The sequence below is a fragment of the Argiope bruennichi genome, chromosome 2 (assembly GCF_947563725.1).
Source record: "Argiope bruennichi chromosome 2, qqArgBrue1.1, whole genome shotgun sequence".
Taxonomy (NCBI): domain Eukaryota; kingdom Metazoa; phylum Arthropoda; class Arachnida; order Araneae; family Araneidae; genus Argiope; species Argiope bruennichi.
The window spans coordinates 24,976,697-24,995,299 of NC_079152.1; the positions used below are offsets into that span (position 1 = coordinate 24,976,697).

The following is an 18,603-nucleotide window of genomic DNA, read 5'->3' on the forward strand; positions in this document are numbered from 1 at the left end:
GCACATTTATTTTTTTATGAAGTATACATGTGAAGATAAAATAGCCTAAAATATGACAATAAAATTCTAAAGCCCCCTTTTGTTATTCAAATTATAACAAAAAATTTATTATTCTCCCAAATTTAAAAAAACTAATGCGAAGTCCAAACAAAGTAGTCCAATACCAAATAGGAAAATATGCTAAATACAAGTATAAAAACCAATCGCTCTTAAGAATTTAAAAATATTTGGGTGGTGTGTTTCACCCACCAAGTCTTGTAAAGTCAAGGAAGACGAGGTAAAAAAACGAACTCGATAAGAACTGAAAACAGGACAGTCAATCAAAATATGGTTAATAGTAAAATGTACTCGGCATCTGTTGCATATAGGCGCATTTTCACCAAATATCAAATGCCTGTGGGTGAAGCGAGTATGTCCTATACGGAGACGTGTCAATTTAACATCCATCTCACGTATAGGATGTACAGGCCACAAATTAATGTCAGTTTTCACAGAATGTAACTTATTTTGGATCTGCAGATCCCATGACTTTTGCCAGTCAGAAACAATGTGACAAGAGATGGACGTTTTAATGTCATGAAAGGGAAGTCCAAAGCTCAAAAATGTAGCAGATTTTGCAGCTGAATCCGCTTTTTCATTTCCATGAATGCCTACGTGACTCGGAACCCAGCAGAAAATAATCTGAAAGCCATCATTTTGCAAAAGACGTAAAGTGAATAAAATTCTAATAGAAATCGGATGCATCCGATTGTGGTAGTGTGAAAGGGTCTCTAAAGCACTCATGCTATCGGTATAGATGGCAAATTTACGCTGAGTGGAGGTTGAAATTTTCTGAAGGGCAAAGAAAATAGCCACCAACTCAGCAGTAAAAACGGAACAACAATTGTGTAGACGGTGGCTCAGTGTATCAGAAGGAAATATTATGCCGCAACCAACATGACCTTCTGATTTCGAGCCATCCGTGAAAATTGGCACAAAAGAAGAATATCGATAACGATGTAGTAGAAAAAACTGTTGGAAAATAATATGAGAGGTTGAAAATTTATCGAATTCTCTGAAAGGATTCAAATAAGTAAATTGAGGAATATCCCAGGGTGGGAAACTAAATGAGTCAATAGCTTTAACATGAACTGTGTCAAGACCCGAGTCGCGTAAGAGTATTTTGGTTCTCTCACAAAATGGTAGAATATGAAAAGGACGGGCATTATAAAGGCGATAAAGTCCAACTGATAGTGATATTTCTCTTAATGGGTGTTTTAGAAGGGATTGGATTCTGAAATAAAACATAGCGGACAATTTCTTATGTCTTAAACAAAGTGGTAGCTGATGGCAAATAACGTAGAGGCTTTCTATTGGAGAAGTGCGGAACGCACCAGAGCAAATGCGTAATGCGGAGTGATGGACGGTATCCAGTCGCCGCAAAACAGTTGAGCGGGCGGAGCCATATACCATACAACCATAATCGATCCGAGAGAGAATTATTGTCTGATAAATACGAAGAAGGGAGGTTCGATCGGCACCCCAAGATGTTCTGGCAAGTACTTTTAAAAAATTCAATAATTTCTCACACTTCTTCCGGAGGTGTAAGATGTGCGGAAGAAAGGCGAGTTTCCGATCGAAAATCACTCCCAGAAAACGTATTTCATTTACAACAGGAATTTGAACATTTTGTGTTTGAATGTTAGGATCCTGGTGGAAGTTTCTTTTGCGACAGAAATGCACACAGCGACACTTCTCCGGTGACATTTTGTGTCCATTGCTATTGCACCAAGCCACCAATTTGTCCACAGCATTTTGCATTAATTGCTCTATTACATTCATATCACTACCCTGGCATGAGATCTGCAGATCGTCAACATAAAGTGTTCCATTAACAGATGAAGGCAAATGATTCAAAATTTGACTGAGATGAACAATAAAAAGTGTGACACTGAGGACACTTCCCTGGGGAACTCCCTCATCTTGAATAAAATGATTTGAATAAACGTTTCCTACACGAACGCGAAATGTACGATGAGACAAAAAGTTCCTTAAAAAGATGGGTAAGTTTCCCCTAAAACCAAAGTTAAAAAGTGTAGAAAGTATGCCAAAGCGCCAAGCACGGTCATATGCTTTTTCAATGTCGAAGAATACGGAGACAAGGTGATTCCTCCTGACAAATGCATTGCGGATTTGTGTTTCCAGTAATACGAGATTGTCGACGGTAGTTCGACCCCTACGGAAACCACTCTGCAATGGGGATATATATCCTTGTTTCTCCAGTTCATATATCAAGCGAGCATTTACCATGCGCTCGAAGGTCTTACAAAGACAACTCGTCAGAGCAATTGGCCTGTAGCTCAGAGGATTTGATGGTTGTCTACCAGGTTTTAAGATGGGAATCACAATAGCTTCGCACCACTGTGTTGGGTATTTTTCCTCCGTCCATATTCTGTTATATAGAAACAGTAGATTGGAAAGTGAAGTTTTATTCAGATGGCGAAGCATGTTATATGTGATTCCATCTGGAGCGGGACTAGTATCATGGGTATTAGATAAAGCTGCTTCCAGTTCATGCATCCTAAATTCACAGTTGTCTGAAAAAGTACTTTGATCATTAAAACGCAAATGCATCTGTTCTGCGGGATTCTTGATTGCCAGAAACGCTGGACTATAAGAATCTATAGCAGAAACTTGTGCGAATGTTTGACCTAGAATATTGGCTACATCTAATGGGGCGGAATGCATCTCATTTTCTGTATTTAAAACAGGAATGGAAGATTCACTATATAGCCCATTAGCAGCCTTTACTTTCCTCCACAAAGTTTTACTGGAAGTATTGGATGTTATAGAGGAAACAAATGATATCCAAGATTCTCTCTGACTGCGGCGGCGAATACGACGAGCAAGCGCTTTGGCTCTTTTAAAAGCAACAAGATTCTCTGTTGTCGGGTACCTTCTAAATATATTCCACATCTTCTTTTGTTTCTTATGACTGTCGCGGCAGGCTTCATTCCACCACGGTCTCCGATATTTTCTTGGACGTGGGGAAGATTTTGGTATAGTGTTATTAGCGGCGTTTATAATGGTGTCAAGGACATATTGAACTGCTTCCGAGATATCTGATGTACTGACCATAGTTTGAGTGACATTTGCTAACAGTGCGAATTCATCCCAATGTGCTCGCTGGAATATGAAACGAGGAGGGTGCAGAATCGCACTATCTCCTTCAGTATACGAGACAATAACTGGGAAGTGATCACTGCCGTAAAGATCATTGCTAACTGTTAAAGTGAAGAATGGTAGCAGTTCAGGTGTACAAATGGCCAGATCAAGACTGTGGAAGCTACGCGTGGGTTCGTGGAAGTAAGTTTTCTCTTGACTGTTGAGCAGGCAGAGACAGTTATTGGAAATAAACTGCTCAATCTGCCTTCCACGCGAGTTTGTGCTATCTGAACCCCACAAAGTACTGTGTCCATTGAAATCGCCGAGTAAGATGAAAGGTGAAGGAAGCTGGTCCACTAAGTTGTCGAGTTCTTGCTGACAGATGGCATCATGAGGCGGTAAATAAATACAGCAGACTGTGACCAATGTTTTTGTGTGAACTTGCACAGCCACAGCCTGTAGTTGTTTATTGTTGTTGTTTATGGTATTTAGTGGCACAAGGGCCATATTTGGCCATGCTGCGCCACGCAAATGGTAAAAAATAAAAGTAGAAGTAAAACATTAATACATGGTTTTTTATACATTAGTTAAAATATAAAAGAGATAGAAATAAAAGCATGTATAGTATAATAATGCAATACTATAAGATTTGTTTGAATGAATGTTAGATGAATGATATGAAACTAATGACCAAAAAGATAAAACTATTGTTCACAATATCAAATGCAAATATAAAAGTTAATAGATTTTAAAATCTTAAAAATGTTCGGGTGGTATCTCTCGCCCACCAAGTCCTGCAAGGTTAATGACGATGTTTTAAAAAAATGAACACGATTTTGATTAAAAGCGGGACATTCAATTAAAATATGATTTACAGTAAAATCTTTATGGCATGTTGGGCAATTTGGCGCCGCCTCACCAAAAATGAGATGTCGGTGTGTATAACGCGTATGACCTATACGGAGACGAGTCAATTTCACATCAGTCTCGCGTGTTGGGAGAACAGACCACAATCCAATAGTTGGTTTGATGGAATGCAGTTTATTTTGTGTCCGCAGGTCCCACGTTAATTGCCAAGTAGCGAAAATGTGTTTCGCGAAGAACTTTTTGATATCACAATAAGGAAGTCCCTGAGACAAAAGGTTCGTTGCTGATTTTGCCGCTGAATCTGCCATTTCGTTTCCAGAAATGCCAATGTGACTAGGGATCCAGCAAAAATTGACTGTAAAATCCTTCGTTTGCAAGAGATGCAAAGTGAATAGAATTTGTATAACTATCGGGTGCATCCGATTATGATAATGAGATAGTGCTTCCAACGCACTCATGCTATCTGTATAAATAATGAATTTTCTATGAGGAGAGAGTAAAATTTTCTGTACAGCACAGAAAATACCCATCAACTCAGCCGTAAATACTGAGCAACAATTATGAAGACGGTAGCTGAGTGTATCATATGGAAATACGATTCCACAACCAACATGGTCATCTGATTTTGATCCATCCGTGAAAATTGGTATAAATGAAGAGAATCGATTGCGATGGTAGAGATAAAGCTGTTGGAAAATAATCGGAGCTGTTGATAATTTATCAAATCCAAGAAAGGGATTTAAATAGGAAAATTGTGGAGTGTCCCAGGGCGGAAAGCATAGCATATCAGCTGATTTAATAATGATATTATCAAGGTTCGAGCCTTGCACAAGACTTTTGGCTCGCTCACAGAACGGGGGGATATGATATGGACGGGCATCATATAATCTGCGCAGGCAAACTGGAAGTATAATTTCAGATACGGGATGTCCTGGTTGAGATATAGTTCGAAAATGATAGAAAACGGACAATTTTTTACGTCTTAAGTTAAGGGGTAATTGGTGACAAATAACGTAAAGGCTTTCAACTGGAGAAGTGCGAAATGCTCCTGAGCAGATTCGCAAAGCAGAGTGGTGCACAGTATCCAGTCGCCGCAAAATGGAATCTCGAGCAGAACCATATACCATACACCCATAATCTATGCGGGAAAGTATGATTGCTTCATATATACGGAGTAAGGAGGTTCGATCGGCCCCCCAAGATGTTCTAGAGAGTACCTTCAAAATATTTAAGGCCTTCTCGCACTTCTTTCGCAGTTGAAGGACATGCGGAAGGAAAGTGAGTCTGCGATCGAAAATCACTCCCAAAAACCGTATTTCATCCACAACTGGAATAGGTATATTTTGTATGTGAATAACAGGATCTAAATGCATAGTTCTCTTCCGGCAAAAGTGTACGCATCTACTCTTATCCGGAGAAATTGTATGCCCGTTATTATTGCACCAAACTACCAGTTTATTAACAGCATTTTGTAGCTGTCGCTCAATGAGACTCATATTGCTTCCTTGACATGATATCTGTAAGTCATCAACATATAGGCTTCCATGAACAGATTGTGGCAAATGATTCAGAATTTGGCTTAGATGAACTATAAAAAGCGTGACACTAAGGACACTTCCCTGAGGAACACCCTCAGCTTGGATAAAAGCATCAGAATAGAAATTTGCAACACGAACTCGAAACGTACGATAGGATAAAAATTTAGATAAAAATATAGGCAAATGTCCTCTAAAACCATATTTATGAAGAGTAGAAAGTATGCCATAGCGCCATGCATGGTCGTATGCCTTTTCGATATCAAAGAAAATAGAGACTAGGTGATTTCTCCTTACAAATGCGTTGCGTATTTGGGTTTCCAAAAGAATGAGGTTATCAAAAGTAGAACGCCCTCGACGGAAACCGCTTTGCAACGGAGAAAGGATTCTTTGTTTCTCTAATTCATAGATGAGGCGGGCATTCACCATGCGCTCTAGAGTTTTGCACATGCAACTGGTTAAAGCAATTGGCCTGTAGTGCAGAGGGTTTTCAGGAGTTTTGCCAGGTTTTAGGATTGGAATCACAATAGCTTCATGCCATTGTGAAGGGTACTTCTGCTCAGTCCATATTCTGTTAAATAATATCAACAGATTGGAAAGGGAAATGGTATTCAAATGGCGAAGCATGTTATATGTAATTCCATCTGGCCCTGGACTGGTATCATGGACTTGAGACAAGGCCGTTTCTAGCTCAAACATCTGAAATTCAGAGTTATATGGGAAAGTATTCTTGTCTTGGAACCGCAAGGGTAAACGTTCCGCACGTTTCTTAATTGTCAGAAAATCAGGGTTGTAAGATTCAATTGCGGAAACTTGTTCAAAAGCTTTGCCGAGAATATTAGCTATGTCTAATGAGGCAGAATACGTTACATTTCCAATTTTTAATACAGGAAAGTACGATTCCCGATAAATCCCATTTGCGGCATTGACTTTTTTCCACATAATCTTACTGGAAATACAGGGTGTGATAGAGGAAACAAAGGACTTCCAAGATTCCCTCTGACTACGGCGACGAATGCGTCGAGCATAGGCTTTGGCACGTTTAAAGGCAAGAAGGTTTTCTGTCGTTGGATACCTCCTGAAAGTGTTCCAACACTTTTTCTGTTTTTTATAACTGTCGCGACATGCGTCATTCCACCACGGTTTACGAAATCGTCGTAGACGTGGTGAACTTTTTGGGATACTTCTATTAGCGGCGTTCATTATAACATCGGTGACATGTTGTAAAGCTTCGGAAATGTCTACACCACTAACCATGTCCTCAGTGATAACTGCCAATTGTGAGAATGCATCCCAATCTGCCCGATTGAATAGAAAATGTGGAGTACGGAGAACAGAATCTCCTCTGTCAATATGGGAAACAATAATAGGGAAGTGGTCACTATTATATAATTCATCACAAACTTGAAAGTTTATCAAAGGCAGAAGTTCAGGAGAACATATGGCTAGATCTAGACTATGAAAGCTACGTGTAGGTTCATGGAAATATGTTTTTTCCTCATTATTGAGCAGGCAGAGACAGTTATTGGAAATAAATTGTTCGATCTGCCGCCCACGAGAGTTTGTACAATCAGAACCCCACAACGTGCTATGTCCGTTGAAGTCACCAAATAAAATGAAAGGCGAAGGAGTGAGTGAGTGAGTGAGTATTACACTAGCGCAAGATCCATTCTCTGGATAAACTGCGCCGCAACTAGATGAAAGCTTTAGCGTTACATCTTAAAACCATGTATAAAATATTTACAATTCGATATTAAAAACAACTATAAATTAGGAACAATGATAAGAAGGTATCAACATTTCAAATTTCTTTGATAAAACCAGCTTCTTTTAAATAAAGGAAAATATTAAAATGTGGTTTGCGTCCAATTAAAAGGGGAAGACAAGGAACAACTGTATTAAAATACTTAAGACGCAATGAGTCCAGTGTCTGACATTCAATCAATATATGTCGGATAGTTAAACTATCACCACAACGACTACAAGTTGGTGGTGGTTGCTTTAAAAATATATGTTTATGTGTTATTCTAGAATGTCCTATGCGTAATCGTGTCAAAATAACATCACATCTGCGATTTAAGGAGGAACACCAAAGTTCAATAAAAGGTTTGACTGTGTGCAGTTTGTTTTCTGTCTCGAGATTCCACTGGTTTTGCCAATTTTGGAATAACCATTTACGAACGGAAGAACGTACGTCAGCATAAGGAATGGCTTGTTTGTATGATTCGTTTGCTGATTTTGCAGCAGTATCTACTATTTCATTCCCTTGGATACCTACATGGGAAGGAATCCAACAGAAAAGAATTTCAAAACCATTATGACATAATTCCTTTAGCAAAATCCTGATATCAGAAATATATGCATGATTGTGCGTCTTTTCAATAAGGGCTTGAAGGGCACTCCAAGAATCGGAATAAATGATCACCTTTCTAAACTTATTCTTAGCAATATATTGTATGGCACGATATATAGCTGTGACCTCCGAGGTAAAAACTGAAGTAAAATCGTGCAATTTCTGACCTACAACTACACTCTCACAAGCAAAAGCATAACCAACATGAGATTCGGCTTTGGAACCATCCGTGTATACAGGAATGTAATCACTATACATATGTCTGTGAGCAGAAAAAAGTGCTCTAAAAATGAAATCAGGAGTATTGGACTTAAGAAATTTTCGAAATGGATGAAGCAAAACAACATCAAATTGACACCAAGGTGGTACACTAAAAGGACTTTCGTCATGAATTTCAATATTATGGTAACTTTCTGGTAAGAACTTCAAAATACGTGATCCCAGAGGAGGTATACAGGATCTACGGACGTTGAATAGTGGAGATTGACTACAATTTAAAAACATTCTCCTTAAAGGATGAGATCGGTTAGATAAAACACGGAAATAGTAACAGGCGGACAACATGTTTCGTCTAAAAGACAACGAAGGTTCACATGTTTCAACATATAGACTGCTAATCGGGGATGTTCTAAATGCACCGCAGCATACACGCAGAGCTTGATGATGAACGTAATTAAGCCGAGATAAATAAGAATTTCGAGCCGAACCATATACACAACAGCCGTAATCCAATTTGGAGCGAATAACGCTTCGATAAACTTTCAACAAACTAGTGCGATCAGCACCCCAAGCAGTATTTGACAAAACACGAAGGATATTCATCGATCGCAGACATCTGTTCCGTAAATCCATTATATGGGGGAGGAAAGTCAAACGTTTGTCGAATATAACACCAAGGAATGTATGTTGGTCGCATATAGTCAGAGGATTACCGTTCAGTGTTAATTCAGGATCTGGATGTAGTGGCCTTCTACAAAAATGCATACATACAGTTTTTTGTGGAGAAAATGTGAACCCATTGCTTTCAGACCAGGCTACCATGTTGTTAATTGCAATTTGTAATTGCCGTTCTATAAAACGCATATCCCTAGCAGAACAGGAGATCTGCAGGTCGTCAACATAGATGTTTTTATGTACAGTGGATGGAATGACGGATAAAATTTGGTTGATTTTTATAATAAACAGAGTCACGCTCAATACGCTGCCCTGCGGTACACCCTCTTCTTGACAATGCGCTTTAGAGAGAGTATTTCCCAAACGGACTCTAAATAGTCTGTGTGCTAAAAAGTTTTTAATAAAAATAGGTAAATTTCCACGAAAGTTAAAATTAAACAAATCCTTTAAAATTCCAAATCTCCACGCTCTATCGTAAGCTTTTTCAATGTCAAAAAAGACAGACACCAAGTGGTTTCTCCGTACAAAGGTATTTCTTATATCTGTCTCCAAAGCTACAAGATTATCAATAGTGGAGCGTCGCTTTCGGAAACCACTTTGGAAAGCGGATATAAATTCATTTTTCTCTAACACGTATATCAAGCGTGCATTCACCAATTTCTCAAGAAGTTTGCTCAGACAGCTAGTCAACGCAATAGGCCTGTAATTCATGGGGTTTTGAGGATCTTTATTAGGTTTTGCTATAGGGATTACAATCGCGTTATTCCACTGAATAGGGAAAACATGTTCCCTCCAGATTCTGTTAAACATATACAGGATATTTAACAAAGCATCATGAGAAAGGTGTTTAAGCATAGCATACGTGATTCCATCCGGGCCAGGAGCCGTTTCTTTTGTATTTGATAAAGCATGCTGTAGCTCGAAAAGGGTAAAATCCGAATTATACGGTAGAAATTTGTTTGTATTAAAACGCAGAGTGGTTCGTTCCGATTTACGTTTAATTGAAAGAAAGTTCTCAGTATAATTGTTAGAATTGCATACGGATGCAAAAGTTTCAGCGAGAGTATTCGCCATTTCTTGGAAGCTAGTAATTTCTTTATTGTTTACTTTTAAACAAGAAAGAGGGACTTCAGGATATATCCCACAAGCTTTCTTTACTCTGATCCACATTTCTTTTGCCGAGACAGAAGACTTAATACTCGATACGTAATTCACCCAACAATCTTTTTGACTGCGTCTTCTGATTAGTCGTGCCTTACTTTTTGATTCATTATAAATTATGAGGTTTCTTGTTGTTGGTTTTCTCCTGAATTTATTCCATGCTCTTTTTTCTCTTTGCCTAGCTTTAGTGCATTCTTGGTTCCACCATGGCTTCCGGTATTTCGGAAAGCAGTTTCCAGATTTTGGAATAGCTGAATCTGCTGCTCCTATTAATGTGTTAGTAATTAAGTGAACTACTTCATTTATATCTTCAACCGTTACCATTGTTTTTGTAATATCTGCTAAAACAGAAAAAGACGTCCAGTCAGCTTTTGAGAATAAATAACGGGAGGGTCGTTGCATTAGAGAGCTATTGGAGTAAACGGGCTCTAAGAAAATAGGAAAGTGGTCACTTTCAAAAAGATCATTTCCCACTCTAAAATTAAATTTCGGTGCCAAAAATGGTGTGCAAATAGCAAGATCTAATGAGTGAAATGTTTTATTTTGCTTATGAAAATATGTGGGTTCTCCATTATTTAAGAGGCAAAGAGAATGAGAGTCAATTAGTTCCTCAATTTGTTTCCCACGAGAATTAACATGCTCATTACCCCAGAGAGGGCTATGGCCATTAAAGTCTCCAACTAGGATTAGAGGGGGTGGAAGCTCATTTAATAAGGCATTAATGTCTCTTTGGTCTATAGGTGCATTCGGTGGTAAATAAATGCTACATACTGTGATCAGAGAGGGAGCCATTATTCGGACTGCAACTGCCTGTAGATTCGTGTGTAGAGAAATAACAGACGATGGACAGTCATGAGAGACTAAGAGGGCAACACCCCCAGATGCTCGATCAGAATTAACGTCCTTTCGAATCAGGCTGTAACGCCGAATTTTTGCATTATCTGATGGCTTAAGAAAGGTTTCTTGGAGCGCAATGCAGACGGGATGAGTTTCATTAATGAGATCTTTAATACGAGATATTTTATTACGAAACCCGTGGCAATTCCAGGAAAACAGAGCTTCCATAAAATTCACTCTTTATCTGGAGGCTTTTTCTTTTTCTTAACACCCTCTGCAAGATTTTTCTTTAGTGAAGCGGAAGAATCCAACTCCATATCTGAAAATTCAGATGATGACGTATCGATTTTTAAAAAATCTTCAGCAACATGAGGCCTTGTTGCAAGTGATTTCAATTTCTTCCTGTTTTTCGCAATTTGTTTTTTTGAAACATCAGAAGTTCGTGGTGCTGACTTTTTAGGAGACAAATTTTTAGAGGTTACAGAAGTTTTTTGAAGCTGAACGCAAGTAGATGACATGTTAGTGGGCAGTACTGGATTAGTAATTGCGCAGTTACAGTGAGTAATATTTGCATCAGTTTGAGAACAGGATGTATTCTGAATAGATTTAACAGCAGATGAGTAGGAAACACCAACTTTTGGAGTTCTATCGTTCACCATTTTTCGCGCTTCTGGGAAAGTTATATTCTTTTTTATCTTAAGGGAAATTATTTCTTTTTCCAGGATCCATTTAGGGCAGGACTTGGAAAATGCAGCATGGGAGCCAGAACAGTTAACACATTTCGAAATATCGGATGTGCAAGCATTCATTTCATGCCCAGATTCTGCACATTTACCACAGATATTTTCATTATTTCGACAACTGGTTTGCGAATGCCCATACCTCTGGCATTTGAAACAGCGTAGAGGATTAGGGATGTAGGGTCGAATTTTGCAATTAATATAACCTCCTTTGATGGATTTTGGCAAAACCGGCGTTTGAAATGTTAGAACAACATGTTGCGTGGGAACAAGCCTGTCACCTCTTCGAATATTTATGCGACGAGCGGCACAGACATTTTGATCTCGTAGTTCTTCTAAAAATTCTGTTTCAGAAACTTTTATAAAATCGGGTTCAGAAAGGACACCACGTGATATATTCATCGTTTTATGGTAAGATGTTTCTACTGGGAAGGAACCCAGGGTTGTCATTTTACTGATCTGCAATGCTTGTTTTTCAGACACTTGTAATAGTAGATCACCAGAACGTAATTTTTTTATATTTTGTACCTCACCAATAACAGATAAAATAAGTTTATTAATGAGAAACGGAGAAATGGAATGAAAAGTGTTAGGTGTATGAATGACCATGTATCGAGTAGTAGATTTGGCTTCGACGACGTTAGATAAAGACCCCATATGACATTGATAAAGATTCAGGTCCGGCGGCATCGCCCACCACGGAGCCCAACAAGGGATGGTAGTTGCCGGCTCTGGAAACATTCCAACCTCGGCACTTGCCATAATGCTGACCAGAACCTATACGCTGGGAGTCACCCCCGGGGACAGTGACCACCCTTAACGCCAAGCCCAAGGAGTGACCCCTTCGCTTGATCCCTAGCAGACTAGTAACTCAGGTTGCTAGCTACCGGCCGATTGATACACCGGGGACCACAGTGCACCGCCCGTCTAATGGGTCGCCACGCACGGCAAACACGTGGGAGTATTTGCTGTCCATGAGAAGCAGGAAGCAAACAGAGCGGCGACAGCTTCTCATGGAGAGCTCCCTCGCCTACACTCGAGGGAAAGAAAAAAAGGTGACAGTAGAAGGCGCAGAGGAGAGTAAACCTAAAGGGAGTAAAGATCCCTGGGTACCTCGGGATTGGGACACCCGTACTCACCTATAGTAGGTGAGCCCCTGAGGGGATGAAAGGCGAAGGAAGCTGGTCCACTAGGTCATCAAGATCATGTTGACGAATAACATCATGAGGCGGTAAGTAAATTGAGCAGACTGTGACCAATGTTCGTACGTGAACTTGCACAGCCACAGCCTGCAGAGAAGTATCTAATTTGAGAGATGTGCTCGGATATAAATTTGAAGTAAACATACAGACACCACCAGAAGTTCGAGATACTGTGTCTGTATCTTTCCGAATACAGTTATAGCCTCGAATTTTGATAGGGATGTTGGGTGTCAAGAATGTTTCTTGAACACCGAAGCAGATGGGATGAAAATTGTTTAAAATAGACTTGATGTCAGAAATTTTGGATCTAATGCCGCGACAATTCCAAGAGAGGAAAGTACCCATTAAGGAAGCCTTTTAATAAGAGAAGTTCTGGGAACAATGCTTGGAGGTTGCGCAGCATCGCAACTCATTTCAAATTCATCCTCCTCAGATGGGTGGAGTGAGATGATTTCAGGATTTTTCGGTGCGCCACCAAAAATGGTCGTTAAGTCTTTATGAGCAGCACCTTTGTTCGCAAGTCCAAGAGCTACAGAACTGCGTAAAGATGTTTTTTTGAGTTTTGTAGAAAAATCCTTAGGGACCAGGCCACGTTTGGAGAGCCTTAGCTTCAGAGCTTTATTTGATTTTGGTTTTGGTTTATTTACGACAGCTTTACTCTCTTCAGGAGTACTAGTCAAAGATACCTCAGTGTCAGAATCAGAAATCTTTTCCTGGGTTTTTGCTTTAATGACTGTTTTTGTGCAGTTTGGGCAACTACAGTTCTTACAAAAATTCTTTTGCACAATGGATGCATAGCTCACACCAGGTTTCGGTGTTGATGCCAAAATTTTCCGTCTGGCTTCAGGATAAGATATGTTCTCTTTAAATTTAAGACTTGTAATTTGCTTTTCTAGAGTCCAGCGTTCACATGACTTAGAGTATGAGGCATGACAACCACTGCAATTTACGCACTTTTCTTGCGCCTTGCACTGCTGGCTGTCGTGGCCTTTCTCAGCACAGCGTGCGCAAGTGAGTGTTCCACGACAGTTAATTTTGGAATGTCCAAAACGCTGACACTGAAAGCATCTTAAAGGATTAGGTATATATTGCCGAACTGGCAGTCTTATATACCCCGCATATATGCATTCAGGTAATTTTGTAGCATGGAAAGTTAAAATAAAGTGTTTCGTTGGTAAAATTTGCTCATCCCGTCGAATGGTAATTTGGCGTACGTGCGTTACACCTTGGGATTTGAGTTCGTGAGTTATTTCTTCGATAGGAACATTGAACAGTTCTCCGCATGTGATCACACCCTTAGTATAATTCAATGAATTGTGAGGAGTGACTGTTACAGGGAACGTTGTCAAAGCTTTCATTTTAATGATTTGCTGGGCTTGCTTTTTCGTGCAAACTTCCACCAGCAAATCACCTGAACGCATCTTTCTGATAGAGGACACTTCGCCGACAGTTGCCGAGATAGCTCTCTGTACAAGAAATGGGGAGACCGAATTAAAGGTTTCCTTTTTTTCCGATATCCGCTTTATAATAAAAAATGAGTCGAATTGATGAAGATTGGTAATGCATTTGTAGTTAGTTTTATGCCCACTGAAGGGAGATTTCCGCGAGGAGCCCATACGATATTAAAGAAAATTCAGGCCCGACGGCACCGCCCACCACGGAGCCCAACAAGGGAAGGCAGCCACCGGCTCTGGCCATTCCCAGCCTCGGCGCTTACCTTGGTGCTAGCCGGAACCTATACGCTCGGAGTTACCCCCGGGGACAGTGACCACCCTTAACGCCAAGCCCAAGGAGTAACCCCTTCGCTTGATCCCTAGCAGACTAGCCACTCAGGTGACTAACTACCAGCCGATTGATGCACAGGGGACCACAGTGCACCACCCGTCTTTCAAATGGGTCGCCACGCACGGCCAACACGTGGGACATCGGCTGTCCATGAGAAGCAAGAAGCAAACAGAGTGGCGACAGCTTCTCATGGAGAGCTCCCTCGCTTGCCGTCGAGGGATAGAAGAAAAAAGGAGACAGCAGAAGGCGTAGGGGAGAGCGAACTGAAAGGGAGTAAAGATCCCTGGGAACCTCGGGATTGGGACACCCGTACTCACCTAAAGAAGGTGAGCCCCTGAGGGGCCTCAATTTAGAAAAATCCGTCCAGATTCAAGATCCGGACTGCAAATTATTATTTAAATGCAGTAATAATGAAGATGAGATTTACAGTGTATAAAGACTGATAAACAATTGGCAGAAATGAATATTTTTTTTATTGTATCTCTTTCTATAGTAATATGATCCAAGTTTATTTGCACATACAAAGTAAATACAGATATTTTTAAGCACAAGGGGATTTTGGAGCCTTCCTCACAATGAAACAGTTTATTCCCACATTTTTTTATCCAAAATCCACTTTTTGGCTTCTTAAAAAACATCTCTCTCCGAAAACCTAAATTGGTTCTTCTAAAAGCAAATCGTTATTCCTGTTGACGGAGAAAAAAGGAATTCAGATGCTTTTAAAATGGAATAAAAGAGAAGTTTTTCTTCTTTTTCATTCCCACAACAGCATTTTTTACCTAAAATATCTAATACAAAAGTGTGCAAAATATATTAGAGCCGACATGGAAACGGATTGGATTGGATTGGATTTGTGGGTTTTAATGGCGCAAGAGCCAATTCTGACCATACTGCGCCAAACGTATGGTTAAAATATATATAAAAAATTATGTATGTAAAATTAAATAATTGTCAAAATGCACTATGATTAAAATGTCGGCATGGGGTTTTTAAAAGAGAACAAGATGTTTAAATTACATGATAAAATATTAAATAAAATGGTACACACCAATAGCTTTTAAAAATTTAAAAATGTTTTGATGGGGATGTTCCCCCACCAGAATTGCCGACATGGAAACCTCATTCCCTCTGTCTTCATGGAGAGAAAAGGAATCAAAATCTTTAATCAATGTATTCCAAACGAAGGTGTGCGTTTTTTTTTTGGTAAAGACCTCTGCATATGCTTGCTTTGAGATTTCGCTTTATAAACTGTCCAGATGACAGAACACCTGAGAGAAGCATTACTTCAGCCGCCATGAAAGTGCAAAACAATGAATCGAACAGCTTTGAACAAAAATGTAAAAAAGAAAAATTTCTTTATCCCTTTTATAAGGCTCACTAAGCCTAATTGCTACACGGTTTTGCTTTCGAAACTGAGTAAATGTGAAACTGATGACAACAAAGTATCATTGTCTTCTGTCCTCACGGTGAAAAGATGGGACAGGGAACTACAAACTGTTAAATTCAGGATTATGATTTTTTTTTTTTTTTTTGAAAAACTAATTATTTTCTCGAAGTATTTTTTTTTCTCAGGAATCGGAACAAATGACTGCTCCTGAAAGAGAATTAAGGTTCCATAGGAGCTCATGTGAAATCAAACAATGAATAACTTAGGAAAATTGGCAAAATAATTCTGAGCGGATGTGGCGATACCGCTCTAATAAAGCTCTCCAGCGTCTTTCCTTTCTTTCGACAATCTAGTCAAGTTCCTGTTGCAGAGAGTAAGTAATTTTTTTAGGTCACAGTGATAGTAAAAAAGAAATGAACACGGAACAAAAAAAAAACTGAAGTGATCTATCGTGCTTTTCTCATAGTAATAAAAGTGGCGATGCAATACGGACAGTTGAGCCGCTTTTAATATATATAACAGCCAGTGTTTTCTTTCCACGGTTTTCAATCGTAATTTCCTCCATATTTTTTATTTTAGTTATGAAGAAGAAAGAAATCAAGAAACTTTGGATACTGGATTCTAATCTAAAATAATGCTTTCGATTAATGTCACTTAAATTAGGTGCAAGATTTTTCTTCGGAAATTTGGAATGTTTTTTTATTATTATTACAGCTAGGTGTCTTTTGTTGCAGCCCTGACAGTGAAGAATTACGGCAACGAACTAACTGCAAATTCAAGACTACGGTTAAATTTTTCTTGTGGTTTAAGTGAATACCCACAATAGTATCCTTTCACATACCGTTATTGATTATTTTGTTATTCCTGAAAAGGAATCAGAGTATCCACTGGAATTCTGGAAACAAAATAATCCAGAATTTATAAACATAATCAGACCGCTTTCGTTTTCGTGCAGGGAATCCACTGTTGTAAAGGTTTCCTCCGAGTATTCTTTTTTTTTCAGGAAAAAATGATTCAAGTCAAAGCTTTGTTAGAAGACTGTTTGGACCACAATGGAAATGAATATGAGACTCGCAAAGAAAACAATTGAATAAAAATGGGACCAAAACAAAGCCCTTTTTGATAAAGAAAAGATCTCTGTGCTTCCTATCTTTTTTCAAATATGGAATACATAGAGCATATATTTCAATAGGAGAGACTGCATGCAATTCTCAAAGTAATAAAAGGGCAATAAACTAAGAATAGTGAATTTCTATTTTTTTTTTTTTTTTTTTTTGCTATTTATTTTGTTTAACTTTCCCAAAAGATTTCCATTTAGAAATCTAAAAACGTTTGGGATCTTGATAGAGAATCATTATTCTTGCCAACCTGGCAGAGTAAAACAAAGAAAATAAGAGATTTGAGCAAAGAACTCAAAGTAAAGCTATTTTTGTTGCCATTGTTAATTCTGCTGAAAGGTTTGGTTTGGTTTTGTTGGTTTCTGGCGCAAGAGCCATGCTTGGCTATGCTGCGCCAATCAAATGGTAAAATTATACAAAGGTTTATAAAACATTCATTTGTTAAAAACAAGATCAGGGGTGTAAAGATAAAGAAAAGAAAAATGATGAAAAAAACTCGATTAGAATCTTAAAACTTTAAACCATGATTCATAAGAATTCAATAAAAAGAAGTAATTCATTTACTCTTTTATAATACAATAGGACAAAAAAGATGCTAGATGCAAGTGGAAAAACCAATAGCTTTTAAAAAATTAAAAATATTTGGGTGGTATTTTTCACCCACCAGGTCTTGTAATGTTAAAGATGCCGAGGTAAAAAAACGAGCACGACAAGAATTAAAAACTGGGCATTCAATTAAAATATGACGAACAGTAAAATGAACTTTGCAACTGTTGCACATAGGTGCATTTTCGCCAAATATAAGATGTTTATGTGTGAAACGTGTATGCCCTATACGGAGACGAGTCAATTTAACATCCATCTCACGTATAGGATGAACAGGCCAAGAAACAATGTTCGTTTCAACAGAATGCAATTTATTTCTGATCTGCAGGTCCCACGATTTTTGCCAAACAGAAAAAAAATGATGATCAAAGGACCTTTTGATGTCACAAAAGGGAAGTCCTATACTTAAAAAGGTCGTTGCAGATTTTGCGGCCAAATCTGCCTTCTCATTCCCGAAGATACCAACATGACTCGGAACACAACAGAAATTTATTTGGAAGCCATCATTTTTCAAAAGTCGCAAAGTGAATACAATTGTAATCGCAACCGGATGCATCCGATTGTGATAATGTGAAAGTGTCTCCAAAGCACTCATGCTATCGGTATAGATGACAAAAGGACGCTGAGAGGATGATCTAATTTTCTGGAGGGCACAGAAAATTGCTACCAACTCAGCTGTAAAGACTGAGCAGCAATTATGAAGACGGTGGCTCAGTGTATCGGATGGAAGTATGATTCCACAACCGACATGACCATCTGATTTCGAGCCATCCGTGAAAATTGGGGCAAAAGTAGAATACTGGCAGCGATGGTATAAAAAGATCTGTTGGAGAACAACAGTAGCTGTTGAGCGTTTATCGAATCCAAGAAAAGGATTCAAATAAGAAAATTGTGGGATATCCCAGGGTGGGAAATTAAGGAAATCCACAGCTCTAACATGAATATCGTTAAGGTCCGAGTCATGAAGGAGTATT

At 38.9% G+C, this 18,603-nt stretch overlaps 2 protein-coding genes across 2 annotated transcripts; both read right to left on the minus strand.

Annotated features, from left to right (window-relative positions):
- Window positions 1–11,024: 11,024 nt before the first annotated feature.
- Window positions 11,025–12,293, minus strand: LOC129962139 (uncharacterized). Its single transcript, XM_056075878.1, has one exon. The coding sequence runs from the start codon at window positions 12,291–12,293 to the stop codon at window positions 11,025–11,027; it is 1,269 nt and encodes a 422-aa protein (XP_055931853.1).
- Window positions 12,294–13,077: 784 nt separating this feature from the next.
- LOC129962142 (uncharacterized) lies at window positions 13,078–14,154 on the minus strand. Its single transcript, XM_056075879.1, has one exon. The coding sequence runs from the start codon at window positions 14,152–14,154 to the stop codon at window positions 13,078–13,080; it is 1,077 nt and encodes a 358-aa protein (XP_055931854.1).
- Between the last annotated feature and the right edge of the window lie 4,449 nt (window positions 14,155–18,603).